The following is a 22068-nucleotide window of genomic DNA, read 5'->3' as shown; positions in this document are numbered from 1 at the left end:
AGAGCTGGGCTCTGCCTCCTGGTCCAGATGCTCCCTGCTGGTAGGATGAGCCATGGTGACACCACTGCTGATATGTAGGAGCTTGCTTGGAGCTTATGGCATCCCAGGAAATGTAGCTGTAGGTGCATGCTTCGGTACTGCAGGGTCTGGGAATGGCAGGAGCTACAGGGTCTCACAGGTGAGGTTCTTCCAGAGCTCTCCCACCACCTCACATGCAGGGTCCAGAGTTACTGCAGCTGAACCCACTGCCATGCAGCTGAGCATGGGTGACCACTGGGCTTGACCACCTTCCTCTACACCTGGAGGTATCAGCCAAGGCTTTAGGTCTTCATGGCAGCTCAGAGGTGAAAGGGTTTGGCTGAGGAAGCCAACAATGGATGAAGGGATGATCTTCATCCCATCAGGTATCATGCAGGCTGGCTGGCCACACGCCCTGGCCTTCTTGTGGTGTCCCTCTGGAGATCCCTGGCAAGCTGTCCCATCCCACCAGCAATGGCAATGCTCTTCATCCACCTGCAAAGGAGCACAGGCTTGGGAGAGCTTCTGTATTGCATCCCAGAGGATGGCCCTCGCTCCAGCCTCCATCAAAGACACTTGGTCCAAAATGCTCTCAGATGCTGAACACCAAACACCACCACGTGGTGCAGAAGAGCAAAGGTCTCCTGACAGCCTGGCTGAGGAAAGTTCAGAGGCCACATGAGACCTGCTGTGGTTGGGAAGGCTCACAGCAGCTCAGAGCTTTATAAGGAAGCCAAGAGCTGAGCTGTGAGGCCCCTTTGATGGTGCAGATGAAGCTACTCACTTGCAGGAACAAGGCCAAGCACTGCAGAGTTCAGAGTGTTTTGCTCTGCAGAGAGGCAAACCCAGCTGAGCTGGAACAGGAGAGATCTCCTCCTCTTTCTGGGAGAGGAGAGAGGCCATGTCCCTGGTTCCCCAGCAAGTCCCAACCTCGTGGTCAATGAGCAGTGATCAAGAACATGCTGCACCTCCCTGGAGACCTTCACCAGCTTCAGCCATGGCATGGCCATCTCTCCCATGGTGTGGATCCCTTTGGGCTGCTAAGCTGACAGGATGGGCAGTGAGGAAGATCCCTCTTCCTCTTCCTCTCCTCTTCGAGCTCTAGAGACCAGAAACCAGAGCAAGCTGAAAACATTGACCTCAGTCAAAAGCCACCAGGGACAGCAGCACGTCTGACCTCCTCTCTGCACTTGAGGTTCCACATTGGGCTTGTGGTGATATAATTACCTTGAGCAACTTCCAGCAATGGTAGGGAGGCTTCTATTAATTACTGTTTACAAACCCTTCTGCCATTGCTGGATGAAAGGGTCGAGAGGGGAGGGCAATTATTCACGTTACTTGTCCCACCTCTCCCTCCTCCCAACACACTTCCTCTAATTCTGCCTTCATGCCTCCCTAATTTATTAGCTGCTCACGTGGGGTGCCCCAAAAATCATTACCTGATGATTCAGAGTGAGCTAATAAAGAGCTGTAACTTCCTCTATAAAACATGATCCTGCAGTTTCCATGCTCATCAGAGTTGTTCTGAAGGATCCCAGAGGGCAAAGGGATGTGACACTCGCTGCTCCTCAGGGGGCTGGGATCTGGCCCCTGCACATCTGCTGTGCCCAACGGACCTTGGCAGCTGCTGGGACCCTGAGAAGAAAAGCATCACCCAGCTGGGTGCTGGGACCATCTGGCTGCAGATTTGGGGCTGCTCTTCTCTGAATCTTCCAGATGAACAGCAAGAGGATGGTGACATTTCCAGAGATGATGCAGCAGCCAAGGGGCTTTGGGAGGATGTGTGGCTTCTCCACAGCATCAGGTGGCACTCAAGGGGACAAATGTGCCATGCTTGCTCCTGGCAACAGGACAACACAGTTTGCTTCAGACACTTCCATTCCCTGAGGGAGGAAGCCAACAGCAGCAGGACTTCACTTCTCTGGAGCAGACAGACCTCCATTCTTTCCAGATTAAGCCTTGGGTTTGGCATAGACGCAGCTGGTCCCAGCTGAGGATCCAGCACAAGGCAACCCAGCAGCAGATTTCATCCTGGACAGTCACCTCTTTGGGAGCACTGCCAGCCAGCACCATCCTCACTCTCTTGACCCATTTTGTGCCACGGCAGCAGGTTGGCACACTGGTGTGGGATCCTGGTGGCAAACAGAGGCCAAGCCTGTCCTGCAGGCAAGAAGGGGTGGGGAGAGGAGCAGAACTGTGGAGCAGCAACAGGATGCACCAGCTGAGCAGGAGGGATGGGGCTGAAAATGTGGGCAAGCAGGTGGGAGTGGGGCTGCCTGCCCTGGGCCACTGCCTGCAGAGTGCCTTCTGCTCACCATCCTCGTGTGAGTGGTGCTGGGGGAGGGGGATGTCAGCCTGTCCTGCCCCTGTTCCTGCAAAACCCCTTCCTGTCATCAGAGCTGCAGCAGCACACCAAGACTTTGGGAATGGCAGGACTGCAGCAGGAAAAACACTCCTTTCCTCCCAAACTGGAGGTCAGTGGTATTCTGACCCTCGTTTTATAGGCTCTCAACCTCCCCTGCAGAAATGCAGTGCACAGACAGTGCCAGGGCCATGGCTGTGGGGAGCATTGCTCTCAGAGATGGGAGGAAAAGGTCTGCCACCAAACCTGCCCCCTGGAGCCTGGGAGATGCCACCTGGACTTAGGTGCCCCTCACCCAGGACTGGCAGCAGACAGCACAGTTCCTCCTCAGTCCCTTGCTGGCAATGGCAAAGCCAAGCCCTGATGAGCTTTAGGAGGAGCTCTGAACCTGTCCCACTCAGCATCGTGGGTGAGACAAGTGCAGCCCTGGCTGGGCAGCCCATGCAAAGCAGGCACACAGGTTTCTGCCTCAGTTTCCCCATCAGGACAATGAGGATGTGCAAACCAGTGGAGCACAAGGACCTGAGGATTTCTCCTGTCGTGGCAAAGCCTCTTGAAGGGCTTTGGGGTGAGGATAAGTGAGAGTTCAATGGAGTGGCAGAGCTGTAATGGCCCCTCTGGCTCGGCTCACTGGCACCTCCCTAAATACTGGTGTGTGGCCAGGGCTGGGGAGGTTGGGGTCAGCTGGGGCTCCCCATGCAGCCTTGCTCCTCACCTCATTGCCTGCAGAAAAGGAAGAGGCAGCAGTGTCATAATGCACCATCGTCCTCTTCTTAATTAGAGCTCTCCACCTCCTGTGGCACAAACCTAATTAAAAGGGCAGCTTGGTGCTTTGAGAGCCCCAAACTGGACATGCCTGAGTGTTCAAACACCTGGCACCCTTCCTTTCCTCTAGAGGAGAAGCATCCTATCCTGGGGTCTCCCTCTGTCACCCCACGGTGTGCACACTCCCATGCTGGTATACTCCCCAGCCCTGCCACATGCGGCAGCCAGGAGAGTCCTCCTGGGTGGGTGAAGAGCTGAGAGCACTCATGTCCCCAGGACACCTTTCAGGAACAGAAAGGGTGGGAAGGGATCTTAAAGATCACCCAGTTTCTCCCCCCTGCCATGGGCAGGACACCTTCCCCTAGACCAGGCTGCTCAAAGTCCCATCCAAGCTGACCGTGAAGACTTCCAAGAACGGGCCATGCACAGCCTCCCTGGGCAGCAGGAGATGCCATCTCCTGAAAAGCAAAATCCAGGAGCATGTGGAAGGAACTTTGGTGCTGAGGCAGCCACCCCAGCAGAATCCCAGCACAAATGCCCTGGGTACAAAGGTAGTTCCAGCTTGCAAAGAGCCAAACCCTCACTGTCTCAGTATGGGATGCTGGCACCACCTCCCAGCTCTGCTCCCTGCTCAGACAGCCTGGGAGGGAGCAGGGAGCAGCCAGCAGGCTCCAGGTCACACAAGGGCTGGGCAGCAAGATCCAGAGGGACATCGGCAACCCTGGGGGTGGCAACACAACCTGTCCTCAGTACTCTCGTTGGCCTCACAGAGCAGAGCTGACCTTGACCCCCACCAGATTGCTGCTGGTAGCAGCCTGGACTTGAAACAGAAGCTGGGCACAGGCACTGAGACCTGAGAACTCCCAGGTGCTTTCAACCAACCTCATTTTTAAGAGGGCATAGAAAATGATCTCAGCTCCTGAAGGCACCTCAGGAATATCTGGATACCTTCTGCCAAGCTCAGAGTCACTTCTAGTTATTTTCCACACTGTTTCTCTCAACACATTCATGCAGGATAACCCCAGAGACAACAACCACCTCATGCAGCATGACCTCAGACAGACATCACTGCACCACAGGCTCCCTCCTCCTGGTGCTCCCTGCAATGGGACTGTGGGAAGTGCTGATAGCCAAGGGACACCAAACTCCTCAGCCAGAATCATAGAATTGTCTTGGTTGGAAGACACCTTCAAGATCAAGCAAGGCTCTACCTTGGAGCTATCACCAGGCTGTGCTCCCCAGACTCATCTCTCTTCTCCCCTCTCCAGGTTATTGCAGTGGTCATGGACATGTTTACAGATGTAGACATCTTCAAGGACCTCCTGGATGCAGGCTTCAAGAGGAAAGTAGGAGTCTACATCATTTTGGATGAGACCAACGTGAAGCACTTCCTTCAGATGTGTGAGCGAGCCCAGATGCATGCTGGACACTTGAAGGTAAGGATGGCTCAAAGGGTCTGAGGCTGGGAGACCTCCTCCCACCCAGGGAGATCAGTACAGATTCACAGACTGGTTCCAGATAAGAAGGACCTTTAAACCTCAGCTAGTCCAAAGCCCCTGCAGTCAGCAGGGACATCTGCAACCAGAGCAGGCTGCTCAGAGCCCAAACAACCTGACCTAGGATGGTTCAAGAGTTATCAGCCCTGCTCCCTCCTTCCCCTCTGGGGGGATCACAACCCCCAAGCCTTGGGCAGTGCTAGATGAGTTTAGTCCATTTTTCCCATAGCCAAAGCTGAAGATGATGCCCAAAATGAGGAGCAGCAGGATGGAGAGGAATGGGTGAGAGATAGGGATGTGACTTTTCACCCAGCAAAGCTGGATGTAGAAAGGTTGGGGAGCTGCTACCTAGCCAGAGCTGGCTTTGGGGCAGAGGATCTGCACACAACCACGAGCACAAGGCCCAGTGCTCAGCTCCTCCTGGGGAACAAGCCAGCAAGGAGGAGGGTTTGAGAGGCAGATGCTCTGCCAGGGCTGGATCCCTGCTGTCACCAGCCCCATGCCTACTCCTACCCCAGGGGCAGGAGCAGGAGGAGCAACCACCAGCTGGTTCTCTTGCTTTTGGGCTTTCCTGCAAGCCAGAGGCTAGAATTAAAAAACTTGATTTTCCCCTTTTCTGGAGGCTCCACCCCAGCATGGGGCCAGGAGCAGAGCAGGGAGGCACCCACGCTGCCTGCAGCCCTGGCAGCTGCCAAGGGCACCCTTAGCAGGCACACAGCAGCAAGACCAATCTGCCCACACACCCCAAGTTCACCCAGCCCTGGACATGCTGCATGAATCCTCTTCAAACCAAGGAAAGCTGGAGCAGCACAGGGGGTGCCTGGCAGCACAGGGGCCTGAAGTGCCCCAAACCCCTCACACATCTCTGTGCATGCAGAGAAAAATCACCCAGCATGGTGATGTGGCAAAGGCAGAAGAAGGTGATGGAGAAGAGGGGCTGGGGAGGGGAGTGTTATATGCTCTGTGGGACCAGCAGCAGGAGCAGGAACCTTCACTCCAGCCACAGGGCAGAGCCTGGGCTCCTCATTGGGCACAACATTCCCATCCCCAACACCAGATGAGGAGGCACTGACGCTCCCAGCAGAGTCACCCCGGGGCTTGCAGACAGCCCTCTCCCAGCCTTACCTCACCCCCCAGCTGCCAGTCACTCAGCCTCACCTCTTTCTTGGCACCAAAGTGCTGTTTCTGCTCCTGACGTCACCCAGCCCCACACTCTGACTGCCAAATGCCTGGCAGGGAGGTCTGTGCCCAGGCAAGCTCACCACATTTGCTTATGGTGAGGGCAAACCCCTGGCTGAGCAGCAGCCACAGCAGCCTCATGCCCAGCTGGAACAGCTGAGACACAACTGGGAGGTCTCTCAGGGACCTCCATCCCAGGGAGCTGAAAGCAGGAACCAGCCAAGACTTACACCTTCCCCAGTCACCAAGCCCTTCAGCTCTGCTAAACTGCTGCTCACAGCAATTAAAACAGCCTTGGCTGAGCTGCTCACCCGCATCCAAGCTCCCTGGAGAGTCTGGGATGCTGCAGACTGCTGCCTCTCCAGGACCAGGAAAGCCACAGCTGACGCACGCCGGTGTTAGCAGCCTGGTGGCAGGACTGGAAAAGCAGGAGAACATCTGCAGAGCTTGGCAGGTGCCTAGAAGCTGGGGTTTGCTGCATACTGCAGCCAGTTTCATAGCATGGCTGGAGTTGGAGGGGACCTTAAAGATTCATAGGATGGTTTTAAGATCATCCAGTTCCAACCCCCTCTGCCAAGGGCAGGGACACCTCCCACCAGCCCAGGTTGCTCAAGGCCTCATCCTGCCTGGTTTTCAACACTTCCAGGGATGAGGTGTCCACAACTTCTCTGGGGAACCTGCTCCAATGTCTCACCACCCTCACATAAAGAACTTCTTCCTAACATCCAGTCTAAATCTCCCCTGCTCAAGTTTCAAGCCATTGCCCCTTGCCCTATCACCAAAGGCCCTTGCAAAAAGTCCCTCTCCAGCTTTCCTGTAGGCCACCCTCAGGTACTGTCCCTGGAGCCTTCTCTTCTTTGGGCTGAACAGCCCAAAGTCCCTCAGCCTGTCCTTGTAGGAGGTACTCAAGCTCTCTGATCATCTTTGTGCCCTCCTCTAGACCTTCTCCAATACATCCACGTCCTTCTTGTCTTGGGGACTCTAGAGCAGGATGGATTACTGCAGGTGGGGTCTCAGGAGAGCAGAGAAGAGGAGCAGCATCACCTCCCAGGACCTGCTGGCCACTGCCCATAGCTCAGGACACGGCCAGCAGGGATTTACTGGCACAGGGCTGTGAGGAAAGTAGGGCAGTGTCTGGGAGCTGCCTGGTGAGGCAGGAGGTGCTAACGAAATGTCCTTTGTTATCACAGTGCTTCACAGTGAGCAACTCAGCTTGGGCAAGGAGGTCGCTGGGTTGAGCAAGGGCAAGTGCCTGGGCACTGATTCACCCCATGCCAGGCTGGGCAGGCAGCCATGGCACTGGGCTCTCGCCTGCTGCCTGCTCCTCTGGGGAGAGATTAAACAAACAGATCTGACTGAAGAGCAGCAAGGCAAGAGGGAGGAAAAGGAACCTGCACCTTGTTTCTGGGGAACTTTGTTCCCCTGGGTGTTACCTGAGACAAACCCCACAGCTGCTGCCTGCACAGTTTTGGCTCTGACCTCTCCCCACTGCCAGGGTACAAGGTTGATGCCCTGGGAGAGCTACAAGCTGGGGATGCCCAGAGTGGTGATGGGCAGAGGGCACAGCCTTGGGTGCAAGTGGTGCCCAGTAACTGACTGGTGTGCATCCTGGACACTACCACAGCCCTTTGTGTAGAGCAGCACAGGACTGGGATGGGAATTGCCACTCTCAGCCAGCCCCCAGCACCTCCCCAGTGCTGCCTGTGGCTGGACACTGGGGTGCTCCTTGTTTGCCCCCAACCACATCAAGTGAACTGTAGGAAAAACAATTCAAAAGGGACATGGCTGGGCAGCAGACTTGGTAGAGTTAGAGAAGGGTTGGACCCAATGATCTTAAAGGTCTTTTCCAACCAGAACAGTTCTATGATTCGGTGAATAAAATCCTCCATCAGTGTGTGAAACTTCCCTGGAAACCTGGTCAGGAAAGTCTTTGCTTTCACATCACATCAAAACCAGCCTGCAATCACCATCCCTCCTGCCAGGAACACTGACCTGGGGTGCCTGAAATCAGCTTGCACCCAGGCATGGATCCATGCCAGGTCATGGTCATGCAGGGAGAGAGAAGGCAGGCCCCAGAGAAGCAGGTGAGGAAGGCTGGAGGTGGGAAAGATGAAGAATTCTGGTGCTCCTGTGTTTGAAATTAAAATTAAAAATAAATAAATAAATAAATAAATAAATAAAATCAGGAACAAAAAACCGCAACAATAACAAAAACAAACAGCAAAAGCCAACCAGGACACAAAACCCTGGCCAGGGAGGGCATGACCCCGAGATGACACAGTGCCTTTAGCAAGGGCCTCACCAAGGTCCCAGCAGGAGCAGGAGGAATGCAGTTGTTTTCATAAGAAAATACGTTCTCCCCACCCATGGAGAATATTTGCAGTGGGAGATACTATCTGCTCAGCTGCAAGAATGTGCTGATGCCCTCCTCTGAGACACACAGAGCCAGACTGAAGATAAAACTCATTTTCACTTTACCTCTGAAGATAAAACCCTCCGTGCCCAGGCTCCCTGCAGGGAGGACGCTCCGCTCCCTGTCCGCCTCTGTAGGGATGTGCTGTGGGACAAACCCTTTTGGCCCAAAGCCCCAGGTTTCATTTCCCAGGGGTGAAAAGATATTGCCCCACTCTCATTTTTTCCCCCACCCACTCCTAAAAACCAAGCTAGATGCTCAGCTCCAGGAGCACAGCAAGGAGGGAGCCTAGTGGAGGACAAGCCCACTGCCACCAGGTGGTCATGTGCTGTCCTGCGGTCACCACCTCCCCCTACAACCCCTTCAGCATCTCCCACTGAGGAGGAGGGGAAGAAGCATTTCTCCCATGGTGGTATTTGTGCTGGGGTCACACCCCCCTTCCCCAGAACCCTCTGTACATCTCCTGCTGGGGAGGAGGTGGAGAAGCACCTCTCCCATGATGGCATTTGCATAGATCACAGGAGATGGAAAGTGTTTGGCAGCTCTAGCACACGCTGCTCACCCACAGATACAGGCAGCACTGAGTTCAAGAGGTAGCAAACACTGCCCGGCACCTGGGAAATTCCTGAAGCCCAGCCCATGGTTTGCTGTGTGGCCTCCAGCGAGTTATTTTATCTTCCCGTTGCTGTGGCTTCCTCTGAGCTAGCCATGAAAAATTTCCCCACTCCTTGGAGGGGCTGTGGAGTAACTCATTGCAAGAAGGACAGTGAGGTGCTGGAGTGCGTCCAGAGGTCAGCAAAGCTGGTGAAGGGTCTAGAAAACAAGTCTTGTGAGGAGGAGCTAAGGGACCTGGGGTTGTTTAGCCTGGAGAAAAGGAGGCTGAGGAGAGACCTTCTGGCTCTCTACCGCTCCCTGAAAGGAGGTTGGAGCCAGGTGGGGGTTGCTCTCCTCTCCCAAGGAACAAGAAACAGGATAAGAAATGGCCTCAGGTTGCCCCAGGGGAGGGTTAAGGTTCAGGTTGAGCATTAAGAAAAATGTCTTAACTGAAGGAGTGGAACAGGCTGCCCAGGGAGCTGGTGGAGATGTTCAAAAGATGTGTGCCCATGGCACTTGGGGACATGGTTTCGTGGCCGTGGTGGGGTTATGTTGATGGATGGACTCGATCTTAGAGGTCTTTTCCACCCAGAGGGATTCTGTGCTGTGCTCCAGGGAGGCATCAATGGAGGAGTGAACAGAGCTCTGCTCACCAGCCCTTTGCTCCTGCTCCCATCTCTGCTTTGCTTTGCAGAACCTGCGAGTCCGGAGCACAGGTGGGACAGAGTTCTTCACGCGCTCGGCCACCAAGTTCAAAGGAGCTTTGGCCCAGAAGTTCATGTTTGTGGATGGAGACAGGGCCATGTGTGGCTCCTACAGGTAATCAGTGACATCTGCTCTTGCCCACCCCACTGTCCAAGGGTCAATGAACTAGCACTGAACCACATGGTCTAAGCCCTGGTCCCTGCCCAGCCCCAAGACCCTGTCCCAGACTTGCTCCCCTCCTCCTAAACTGGGAGGTGATTCTGAAAGGCCAGACTGAGAATTGGAGTGGGACCCAGGGGGTCCCCACCCCCCACAGCCAGGTCTAGGACATCTCTCCTTTCCAGAGGTGGTGGGACACATCAGGTGCTTCTGCCAGTGGAAGCAATGAGCCCAGTGAAGGACAGAAGCAGCAGCCCACAGCCAGTCCCAGCTCCCACACTGACCTCAGCTTTTCCACTTCAACATTTTCTACCTGAAGTATCTTCCAGTTTGGCCAGAGCACAAGTGACTTTGGTACCAGTAGGTCACAGCCTCAGAAAGCTTTGCAGTTCTGCAGGACAAGTTCCAGAAACGTGGAACTGAAACATTTCCTACTTTCTGGCCACAACAAAACCCATCCACTTATGAGTCACTTTTCTTAACTAACCCAAACCAAGAAAGAAAAAGGGACCAAAGCTGAGGTGAAAAACCACCCCACAGCAAATCCCTTTGGTTTTCACTTCAAGTTCCAGAGTGCTGAAGGCTCCAAGCCTTCATTCTGCTTTGGGATGAGAGCCATTTCTTCCATCTCACTGTTATTAATGTTTCCAGTGAGCTCATGGCCATGCCAGCACCATCAATGCCTCAGGGGAAGCCAGGGCTGGGGAGAGGCATCCCATTTACCAGCAACCACTCAGAGCCCTTCCAATCTGCTTCTGTTCCAGCTTCACCTGGTCCGCGGCGAGGACGGACAGAAATGTCATCACGGTCCTCTCAGGACAAGTGGTGGAAGCCTTTGACAAGCAGTTCCAGGAGCTCTATCTGATGTCCAAAGGGGTGAGCCTCAAGTCCATCTCCGTGGGTGAAGAGCCTGAACCCGAGCCCGTAACGCTGCCCTCCGTCGTGCCCGTCACCCCCGCCAACGCCGTGGTGAAGAAGCTGATCAACCCCAAGTACGCCCTGGTGAAGGCCAAGAGCGCAGACCAGATCAGCAAGGCCTCATCTGAGAACCAGGACAAAAACCAGAAGGCAGACAACAAAGGCAAAGCCCTGCCCGAGGGCCAGGTGGGCGACAGGCACGGCGACGTGGCCGACCTCTCCCAGCTCATCCACCCTGGCCTCCTGAACCTGGAGAAAGCCAACATGTTTGACTACCTGCCCACCTGGGTCGAGCCTGACCCTGAACCAGGGAGTGAAGTCTTGGGGTACATCAACATCATTGACCCCAAGATAAAGAACGTGAAGCTCTCGCAGATGAACCGCATCAAAGTCTGCGACGTCTCCCAGGCCAGCGCCCAGCACCGGCAAATGCTGAAGAACAGGGAGATGGAGATCAAGAACAACCCAGACCAAGAGCTGCCTCTGGTGTCCCCCTGCCACAGACAGATCCCACAGACCTCCTTGGAAGCTCTTGCAGCCCCAGCTACCAGCCGGAAAATGAAGCAAGTAGGAATGTTTGCCACATTGCCACTGGGCCACCACTCGAAGCCACCAGAGGAGACGGTGCAGGACACCAAACCCCCAGTCCCAAAGCCACGGACCACCCCTGTTGGTGTCCTCATGACTAAAGTCATTGCACCCTGTGACAGCAATGCTGCCCCAGAGGGTGACACACAACTGCTGCTGGCTGACCACACAGGTGTGAAGCAGGAGTCAGAGCAGAACCTTAAGGGAGCTTCAATGGAGACCTCCCCTCTCCAGCCAGACAGGCCAGCGGCAGGGCTGCAGGAGGACAAAGGGCCTCCCTGTGCCCACAATGGTCTGGGAGAAGAGGAGGAAGAGGAGGAAGAGGAGTTCATCACCCTCAGTGACCAGGAGAGCTACTCCAGCAGCTCTGCTGACCACAGCTACCGCCGCTCCAATGCCTCCTCCATCTCCGACGAATACTTCGAGGTGAGGGATCGCTACGGCCCGCTCCGGAGAACCAACTCGGATGTCACCCACAATGGGGAGATCCTTCCCATGCAGAGGAAGCTCAGTGACCCCCACATCAGCCGGGGCACCTTCCTCAGCCCCCTGGGGAGCCTCCCGTCCATGAAGCACGTCCGTGTGGAAGACATGATGAAGAGGAGGAGCAGCGCCATGGAGATTAGGTGTGTGCTGCCCCGCACCATCCTGGATGGCAACAGCTCCTACCCCAGCAGTGCCACGCAGGTAGGACTTTTTGCTACCTTTCTCCACCTTTCTCCACCCTATAGAAAGGTTGCCAAGCTAGAGGTGACCCAGCCAGCTCAGTTGAGGCGTGGTGGTGTCATCCCTCACTGTGGAGTCACCTCCTAGACGCTGAGATCAACCTACTTCTATGGGAGAAAATGCCCTACGTGGGGCAGCAGTAGGAGGCACCCAAAACGTTGTCTTGGGGCAGAAGGGGGTGGCCATGGGTGTCTTGGGGTGAGAATAGGTGGTAAAGGGGAGTTTGGGAGAATTAAAGGTTGTTTCATGGCATCAGGCTGTGGGATGGAGCCCAGAGGCTTGAGGCACAACCATGCGGCTGCACCCGAAGCCGCTGGGCTCCATCCCACAGCCCAGCAGCAGTGGCATCGTGCCCAGCCAGGGACAGGTGTGTCCTCCTCAGCCTCATTTTGTAGCTCCTTGCAAAGGTGATTAACATCAAAGTAAAAGCACTCGGACACATAATTAGGCAGAGCAAGACAGTGGAGAAACAGGGATGGCAACCTCCTGGGGAGAGCTCTGCAGTCAGCAGCTTTGTGGCTGATCCACAAAGTGACACCAGACCTTGTCACCCCATGGGCTGCACACCAGCACTCCCACCATGGCAAGAGCATCACCCCATCCAGGCAAGAAGATCACCAGGTCAATCCCCTGTTTCCAACCAGGTCCTGCACCACTACCAAGTGGTTTTGGTCTATTCAAGGCTCCCCCACCCTGCTGGTTTTGGGGCATTTGAACCCTCAGGGTTAAACCAGCAGCTGAGGTCACTGAAGCCATCCGAGATTACCCCAAGTGAGCATTTAATCTGTATTTACAGGGAATTAAATTTACTAGCCCAGAGTCTTCTCCCTCCCCTGCCAGTGACACAGAGCTCAGGGCAGGGTTTTAATCCTTGCACATCAAACATCCCTCCAGAGCCACGCAGGGTGAGGAGCACTGAACCCTTTGATGCTGTTACCCAGGCCCTGGGTGCCACCTTGCTAAGAGTGGCCAAGTACCAAAATGTTCCTGCAATAACTGGCTCTTGGCTTTTGGTGGAAGGCAGCTAATTAACAAAGGATCAGAATTAGGTGATCCAGTGCCCAGCTGATGGAAATGTGCAGGGAACACCTTCTTCCCTAACAGCTGGAGATTGGACAAGGTAACCTTCGAGGGTTCCTTCCAACCCACTGCATTCTATGATCCTATGAGTAATAAACCAAAGCCATCCTTGGTTAACTCTTGAGAAACCAACAGGAATCACCATCAGCCTCCACCAAGAGTTTTCATTCTGGGTCCACATTTTCTGCCCAGATCCCAAACTGCAGATGGAGGCTTGCTCAGGGCAAGCATCTCCATGACATGGAGAATGCAGCACTCAAGTGATCTCTGCAGCATTGTTTTGCCTAAATCCTCCCAACCCTGTTCACACTCAGCTCCCTGGTTAGCAGAGGACAAGAGTGTAGGCTGATGTATGACAGCAGGCATGAGGTGAGCACTGGGGACATTCAGATCCTCTCCTGTCCCTCTCATCCCCAGGTATGTACCCAGTGGAATCATAGAATGGCTTGAGTTGGAAGGGACCTTAAAGATCCTCAAGTTCCAAACCCCCTGCCATGGGCAGGTCTGCTACTAGACCAGGTTGCTCAAAGCCCCATCCTGCCTGGTCTCAAACATCTCCAGGGATGAGGCATCCACAGCTTCTCTGGCCAACCTGTCCCAGTGTCTCACCACCTTCATAGTAAAGAACTTCTCCCTGGTGCCCAATCTAAGTCTATCCTGCACCACTCAGCAACAGGCAAAATCCCCACCATGCCAGCTCCAAGTCCATGTAGCAAGGTCCTTACCTGGGTACAGAACCCTGCTGATCATCCCTGGCATGATGATGACAAACAAAGGCAGCATCTTCAGGTAGCTGGCCAAGATGGAACCAGCCTTGGCGTGGCTCAGGCTCTTAGCAGAGAGCGACCGCTGGACGATGACCTGGGGAAGAGCAGGGCAGGAAGGGCTGAGCAGCCACCAACACCTCATGTTCCACCTTAGCCTCCTCCTTGCCAAACTGCATCCCAAGCATCTCCAAAAGCTGGAGCCACAAGGCACTGGGCCCAAAGGCAGTGTAGATGTGTTTCCAACCCATCCAGATCAGCAGTGGGGGTGGTGTTTTGCCACAGCACCACTGTGCAACCACAAGAGCACATCCTCCTGCCACTATCAACCATTCCCCACCACCATCCTCTCCCCTCTTGTCCCTACTATTCAATCTCCTCCCCAAAGTGTGCCCACAATGAAAGGGACACCAAGTTCAGCCTCTTCCTACCACAATTCCAGCATCCCACACTGGTCAGACCATTGCACCTCAATGTCTGGCCAAGTCATGTCCATCCATACCACAGCCAGCCCTCTTCGAGGCAATGGCTCTTAAACAGGCAAAGTCTGTATAAAATGATGGCTTTAAAAGAGCTCAGACTCTCCACAAGGAGAAGTGCTCAGCAGGGTTCAGCCACTCCTGAGCAAGCAGAGGCTCGTGCCACTGGTGGGCAGGAAGGATGAGGTGACAGTTCCTGGGGTGGGATGCTCAGGAATGCTGTGGTTTAACTTCTGCCCAAGAGTCAGATCATGCCAGGAGCCACAGGACCCAGCTTAGGCTCCAGGTGCACCACATTAAGCACATGAAGACCCTGAAGGGCAAGGAGCTAAATCATCCTTAGTCCTTCCCACCTGAAGACATTTAGTGCTGGCTTTAAGCAATGTCGTTAAATCAATCTAGCACCACCTAAGCTGAACTGCTTCAATGCAGCTCTGTGATCAAAGGAGGTCTCCTGAAGGACTGCAGAGGCTGTTGGGATATTGGGACTAAATGGTGAGCACCAAGATGATGCCAACAGCCTGGTGTAGATGTGGAGCTGCTGGCAGAGGCAGGGCAGGTCAGTGCAGCTGGCTCCACAGCCTCCCAGCCCCAGTTCCTCCTGCCATCAGCACCTGCACTCCAAGATACCATCTTACCTGGGGAGCAATCATCACACCTCCAGATGGTGGTGCAGACACACCCAAGGAGGAAGATAAATATCTGGTGACCACAGCCGTGTGCTAAGGCCTTACTCAGTCCAGAATTAAGATCCCTGCTGCTCAGACCCAAGCCAAACATGTCTCTCAGCCCAGCTAATCAGAGCCACCCCCACAGTGGTGCTGCAGCTCCCTGTTGCCTGCTGATTCCACCTCCTCTCCCAGCCTTCCATCCTTTCATCTAATCTTGGTAGCCTCCTAACCCCCCAGGCAGGCTCTGGATGACTGGTCTATGGGCCTGAAATGAGTGCTTAGATCATGAAGGCTTCTCTTGGAGAGAAGGTGTTGAGATGCCACTGGCATCCTTGGTCCTGGATCTCCAGGTGGAGTGACTTGGCTTGGGACAGCCTCTGGGCTGAGATGTTGCCACATGCAGGACAGTGCACTGCTGAGCAAGAGCAGCAATGGCTAAGACCTGAGGCAGTTCTCAGAAGAAATTTGGGCAAGGGAGGACACAAGTGGCAGAGGGATTTGTCCATGAGGACCAAGTCCACAGTGCAGACATGTAAAGGGAGCTGCTTGCAGGGGAGCAGCACCCTCAGAGCAGCAGCAGCTCATCTCTCTCTCTGCTCTTTGTCAAACAGGGGACACACATCTACCGCTACCGACCCAGGAACCCCACAGGAAGAGAGCCAAGCAAGGAGGTCTCCTGCTCCCCGACACAGGAGAAACCACCTGGGGCCACCAAATACAGAGGGAACGGAGCTGAACCCAAAAAGACCATTGCAGGCAGCCAGCCATACTGGCAGAGCAAACCCTTCAGTCCCAGCAAGCCTGCACAGCCTGGCCCCCTCTCACCAAGCCACCCCAGAACATCAGGAAAACGTTTGACCTCCCTGCCAGAAAGCCAGAAGCCCACTGAGGAGATGAGGACACCCCTGGGCATCCCACTCTCCAAACTGTCCCAGGCCAAGCACCTTAAGAACAAGGTTGCAGGAGCCCAGGGTGCTTCTACTGACTCCAAAAAGAAGCCACCTGAGAGCAGCAGCCAGAAGGACCTCTAGGCACTGATGTAGGTGGTAGAGCATGCCTGCAGCCCAGGCAATGCTGTGTTACATGGGGCAGGGAATTCTTGTTTACATTTACCTGGTCAGTGCACCAGTACCATGTGGCCATGACAGACAGCCCAAAAGTCATCCCAGTCCAGGGCAGATCCCCGGAGGCTGGGTCTCGGAAGAGGTGCATCGCGTCTGCTCTGGGCAGGTGGCAGGTAGTGTTGGGAACAGTCTTGGTCGGCATGGCTCTTAAATAGGCCTCTTCCAGGTTGGGGTAACCTCCAATCTCATGAAAAGCTGGAAAACATCAATGGGGAGGGGAGGTTGGCTAGAGCCAAGCAAAACCTGGTGGCCTCTGAGCTGAGCTGGTGAAGCGCTCGTCGACTCCGGAGCCCACGAGTGCTGCCTGGAGAGGGAGAGCTCCTTTGTGGTTGTGTTTTCTTATAGTTATTTAAGAGACTCTTCTACGAACATTTTGCACAGCAGGTCCCACTACTGTCCACTCTCTCTTCAGAGGGTGACCCTTGTGTGGGGACAAAGGCTGCTCAAGGGACCCACTTCTTTTGACCTCGTACTGTAAGAACATTCTGTTTATTAAACTCTTTGGTCCCAGAGCAGGGGAAACTCACCTAGGACTATTAAAATGCAAGATTAGGTAGCTTCTGACTCAATGTACTGCAGCCCAAGGTGTCTTGGCACAATTGTCCACCAAGTGTTTTCTGCCCCTCTGAGCATTTCCCCAGCACCCCCAACAAGGCTCCATCCCCAAGCCACCTGCAACCAGGGCAAAAAGAGAAATACCCCAAACAAACAAAAAAGGAACCCCAAAAGAGACCCTTTTCACTGCATTTTTCCTAGGAAATGGGTTCCAAGGTCTAGGTCTGAGGAGTACATGCCCTGGACAAGCCCTAGCAGGTGAGCCTCCAAACCCTTGGCAGCCCTTGGTGCTCCTCCCACCCACCCCACAGCTGCCAGCCCCTGGCAGCTGCTGCCAACCTGCCCCAGGCTCTGCCCTGGCCCCCACTGCCTCCCTGCTGCTGGGGGGAGTGGAATGAATGATGCTTGCAGCTCCCCTGGGACCTCCAGCAGGAGAATTTTGGTGCCACAGGCATTGGGTTTTGGAAGAGGGAGGAATGGGAAGCACCCACCTGGCTGCCCCCATGTGCCATGGCCACCCATGAAGCAGCCATGAAGCAGAGGAGCAGGGAGCTGTGTTGGCATCCCCTTGCTCACAGCAGCTGCTGATGCCTGGGAGAAGAGACTTCCATGGGGCTTATGGAGGGGAGACTCAAAGCAACTCCATGAGCATTCCTCAGTGGCTTTCCCCTGTCTGGTCCATCCTGCATCCCTACCACCCCTGTCCATGGGTTGTGGTCTGGACCCTCAGCTCAGCTCCCTCCAACATGGCACTGCAAGGTGGGAACATGCTCCTGAGAAGTGTCCCTCCTGCAGGACCATGTCCATGAATGCTGCTGTCCTCAATCCAAGAGAAATCCCTCAGGCATCAGGTGCTGGACACTGGGATCACCATCAAGTGCCAGGCTGAGCACACCCCAGCTTCCAAGACACTCATCCTGCTCCATTGCCCTCTCCTGCCCGAGGCCAACCCCTTCCCTGCAGGCCTGTCCCCACCTCAGGCACCTCACTGATGCTCTGAGGGACTTTGCAAAGGGACATCATCCACCATGCCCCCACCCTTTGCAAACCACCACCCCCTCCCACGTTTCCTGGGGACTCAGCAGCTGTAAACTCATCCTGCTCTTGTGCAAGCAGCCCTGGCCCCTCTCCAGCACTTGCTTTATGCAGCACTGGTTACTCCCAAGCTTTGCATGGGCGTTGGGCACCAACAAAGGCTCTCCAGAGGCAGAGGCTGAGTGCTGAAAGCAGAGATTTGTGCCCGGGGGTGTGGGCCTGCTCCTTTCCCAGAGGTGTTCACCAGCAAGTCACCACTCCTGTGCCAGCTGAGAGTGAAGAGTGGGACAAAAACCTGAGGGCATCAGGAGCTCAGCCTGCAGACTCTGGGCTGCAGCCCTTGGGCTCTGCCAGGATTCACATCCCTGTGGTGAATGCCAGCTGTGTTGTGGGATGTCACCACCTTACCCATGATGCTGGAGCTCAGCAGAGCCACTGACAGCCACTGCTCTCCTCTAAGCAAAGTGGTTTGTCTGCAATCCCTTGGTCTGCACCCACTTGCTGCCCAACTCTGCAAAGGGATCATGGAATCATAGGGGTTGGAAGGGATCTCCAGAGATCACCCCCCTGCCAAAGCAGAGTCACCTGGGGCAGGTCACATAGAAACACATCCAGGTGAAATTCTCCAGAGGAGGAGACTCCACAGTCTCTCTGGGCAGCCTGCTCCAGGCCTCTGGCACCCTCACAGCAAAGAGGTTTCTCCTCACCTTGAGGTGGATCTTCCTGGGTTCCAATTTGTATCCTTTGCCTCTTGTCCTGTCACAGGACACCACAATCCTCCTGCTTTCCCTTAGGAGATGCAACCTCAGAGCCAAGGAATACGTGTTGCCATCCCTTCAGCAGCAGAGAAGACAATGATCTGGGCAGAGTGGACCTGGGCTAGTCACAGCTGAGCATGAATGCTAGCAATGAATGCACCTCTGCTGCAGCTGCCATGGTCTGGAGGTGCAAACAAGCCAAAACATGGAGCGTGTCATCTATCAGATGAGCTTCACAACAGCTGCAGAAAACCAGCCTCCAGCTGCTGCAGGCTCCTGAGACCTGGGTTTGAAACCTGTGACCAGCAGCTTGTCTTCTGGCTGCCCTGGCCCAGCCTCTCCCTGCACACACCATGCCAGGCTTGCAGGTTGCCCAAGCCAAAGCAAACTGAGCTGTGCAGTTGCTGGAGCAGCCTTGGCCACCTGCCCTTCTGCTCAGCCTCTGGGTTGCTGCACCCAGCCAAGCTCACCAGACCCAGGCCCCAGAGAGCCCCATGGCCAACTACACCTCCAGACAACCATCAGCAGCCTCCAAGCACCTAACACAAAGGCTGTGGCCACTGTTCAGATCTGCTTGGGCAGGCAGTGTGCTTCTCTGCCTGGTGCAGCTCCTTGCTGGGGCAGTTGGTGTTATTGTAACTTCTTCAGGATGTTTCTGTCCTTTCATTTGAGTTTTGTAACCCTACCTGGCTTGGTTGCACGGCTTGCCCAGGGGCAGCTCTGCTTTTGCACAGGGGAGCAGCTGTGGGACTGGGCTGTCTGCAGGTCTGGAGCTGCTCCCACTTCCGCAGCAGAGCTCCTGTGTGGCACTGGGTCCAAGCCTTTCCTACCTGCCCACCTAAGCAGACTTCTCCAGGAGATTGTGGAAATCATTTCAGGAGTGCCTCTGGAAATTGTCCTTTGTAGTTAAACACCTGCCTTTGAAGCTTGGACACGACTTTTTGTGTCCTACTCCTCAGGGCCAAGAGCCCCATGGCAGAACACAGCTGATGAAAGCTTCCAACCTCATTAGGCTGCTCTGTGACTAAATGCACGGAGACACAACACTGCTGAGCCTTCAGGAAGGGCTGGTGATGAACCAACCACACTCACTCCAGCCAGGAGGAAATTACAGCACTGAGCTCTGCGGGCAACCCCCTGCAGCAGTGCCTTGGACTGGCACCACCTCCTGCCACACACATCCCTGAGCAGAGGGATCCTCTCTGAAGACCTTGACTCCACTGCCAGTTTCCTGGAGCCAAACTGGAAATGCTGCTTTGCTGACAGATGCTTGATCAGTCTCTTGGAGCTCATGGACTAGGGGGAAACATGAGGAGCAGCAATCAACACGGGCAGGTCACCAGTGCTGGGGACAGGGAGGACCAGGGAGATGCTTCATGACATCCTCACCCAGAAGAATGGCACTTGGGGGGAGCACAGTGGCAGAGGGAACACAGGGGGAGCAAAGACCTTCTTTGGGTGACTGTTAGGAGCCAGAGTCCTGCTGGGCCACCAAATTGCTCAGCTGAAGCTTTTTATTTATTTCTGAGACCACCCAGGCGGAGGAGAGAAGGTGCCCCTGGAAGGAGGATCTGTGCTGTGCCAGCTCTTACCTTTCACTGCCAGCAGGACGGCTCCCAGGACCATGATGAGCGTCTGCAGCGCGTCCGTGTAGATGACAGCTGCCAGCCCCCCTGCGGCACAGCGAGGCACAGCGTGGGGGTCAGCTGCGTCAGGAGGTCCCAATCAAGCTGCCCACACCCGTGGGGACACATCTGTCACCAGCCTTGTCCTGCTGCCACTGCAGTGGAGGGGGCTGCAGCAGGAGGTGGAGGGGAGCAGCTCCTCGGTGGGGCTGGTGTCAAAGGGAGATGGAGGGGAGGGGAGCAGCCACAGGAGCTGGCAGGGCAGGGGAACTGAGGGGTGGCAGGAGGGGTGGGATGCAGTCCCATGTCCCCACACAGTTGAGAAGACACCAGCTAGCCCTGGAATTGTGGATGCTTCAGCAAGGAGATCACATGCAGGACACTGGTCATAGAATCCCAGGTTGGTTTGGGTTGGAAGGGACCTGTAAAGGGCATTGTGGAGCCTCATGATTTTCTGAAGGGCCATCATTCACCCACCTCTCCCTAACCCTGAGGCTGTCACACACACCTCAGCTCTCCTCCCAGCTCTACAGTTTCTTTTTTCCAGCACCTGATGCTCAGTGGGGTCCCTCTTGGCCACCCAGCCAGCTGTGTTTCTCCTCCTCCATCCCAAGTTCTCCCTTCAGACCTCCTTACCAAGCCAGAGATCAATTAATCAACACATGAGCAAAAGCATTAAGAAGTAGCAGAGCTTGAGAAAATGGGGCAAAAAAACCTCACATCCTGGGAATTCAGAGCTGCACCCTCCCTGGCCATTCCTGGGATCTGAAGGGTTGTTCTCAGGATGAGGGTGATGCAAGGATCAAACCCTCTGCCTGAGCCATGTCTTACTCCACCACAAGCCTTGTAGGTAGGAAAAACCCTGTGATGGGATCTGCTTAAAACCAGAGTCTTGCAAAACCCACCATGTTTAGGAAAGAACTTAAACTGTTTCCTATTTTTGAGGCTGGGATGAGACAGGGAGGGAGATTTTGCTGCCAGGTGTCTGCACTGGCACTACCAGAGCAGGGAATGTCCCAGCCAAAACTTTAGAAGTCTGGGAGGAACAGATGGTCCAAGAAGCTGCCCAGAGAGATTGTGGAGTCTCCTTCTCCGGAGGCATTCCAAACCCACCTGAACATTGTGACCCTGGGCAAGCTGCTGAGGGTGTCCTGCTTTAGCAGGGGGGTTGGACTGGATGATCTCCAGAGATCCCCTCTGATCCCCACCATGCTGGGATTCTGAGAGCAGGACTGCAAGCCAGGAACCCACAATTTCCAACTCCAGCTCCAAACCCTCATTGCCTCCAGCTCACAAAAGATCCATATGGATCAATCCTGCACAAAAAACCAGCTGATCCCAAGATGGTGGGCAAGAACTATTCCTGAAAGCTTTGCAGAGGGGTGGCAGCAAGTTGTGTTGGAGGGCAGGGCAAGAGAGAGGGAGATGAGCTGGGCCAAGGGATCTCAGACTGTAGATTCCAGAGCAGATTGCATGGCCCTGTAATAGGAGAAGCCCTGATCAGTGCAGGTACAAAGAGGTGCACACACAAGAAAACACTGAGCTGTCTGATGGAGGAGGAGTTATTGCAACTGGAAAGCCCTAATGACAAAAGAGAGGTCATGACTGAGTCATGGCCTCAGCTGACACTCAAGAAGGATCCTCAGATGCTGGCTGGTAGGGCAAGGGAGTAGGAACCCTGTTGGCAAAAATCCCCAAAGCCCTTCCAGGAGGGGGAAAAATTATTAATGATAATAAAATCAAATAAAAGCCAGAGGAGAAGTGGTGTGCTTCAAGCAGAGAAGAATGAATAAGGCCAGCAGATGATGAGCAACCTACCTGCAATGGTGTAGAGCCCTGTGACCACCAGCATCAGGACAGTGGAGAGGTAAAGGTCCCAGCCCAGGCAGACTTGCACAAAGAGGGCCCCTGAGTACAGATCTGTCTGTGGGGGGAAGAAGGAACAGAGGCTGGGGCAGCTGACACCCCCGTGGCTAAGCAGCAGCCAAGGGCAGGTGGAAGAGCAGCAAGGCAGGGAAATGGTCAGCACTGTGGGGACAGTGAGGACATTGCAC

General features: G+C 54.8%; 1 protein-coding gene across 1 annotated transcript in view; it reads right to left on the bottom strand.

Moving 5' to 3' along the window:
• SLC5A10 (solute carrier family 5 member 10) overlaps nucleotides 1-22068 on the bottom strand; it is a 43555-nt gene that overhangs the window by 12083 nt on the left and 9404 nt on the right. Inside the window, exons 6-9 of the mRNA XM_054390881.1 lie at nucleotides 21833-21938; nucleotides 19982-20062; nucleotides 16031-16236; nucleotides 13729-13864 (exon numbers count right to left, since the gene is read on the bottom strand). Coding sequence (XP_054246856.1) covers nucleotides 13729-13864; nucleotides 16031-16236; nucleotides 19982-20062; nucleotides 21833-21938 — 529 coding nt within the window. The remainder of the gene's footprint in view (nucleotides 1-13728; nucleotides 13865-16030; nucleotides 16237-19981; nucleotides 20063-21832; nucleotides 21939-22068) is intronic.

This window comes from Indicator indicator, chromosome 22 (assembly GCF_027791375.1).
Source record: "Indicator indicator isolate 239-I01 chromosome 22, UM_Iind_1.1, whole genome shotgun sequence".
NCBI lineage: Eukaryota > Metazoa > Chordata > Aves > Piciformes > Indicatoridae > Indicator > Indicator indicator.
This window is presented reverse-complemented; position numbering and strand designations above follow the sequence as displayed.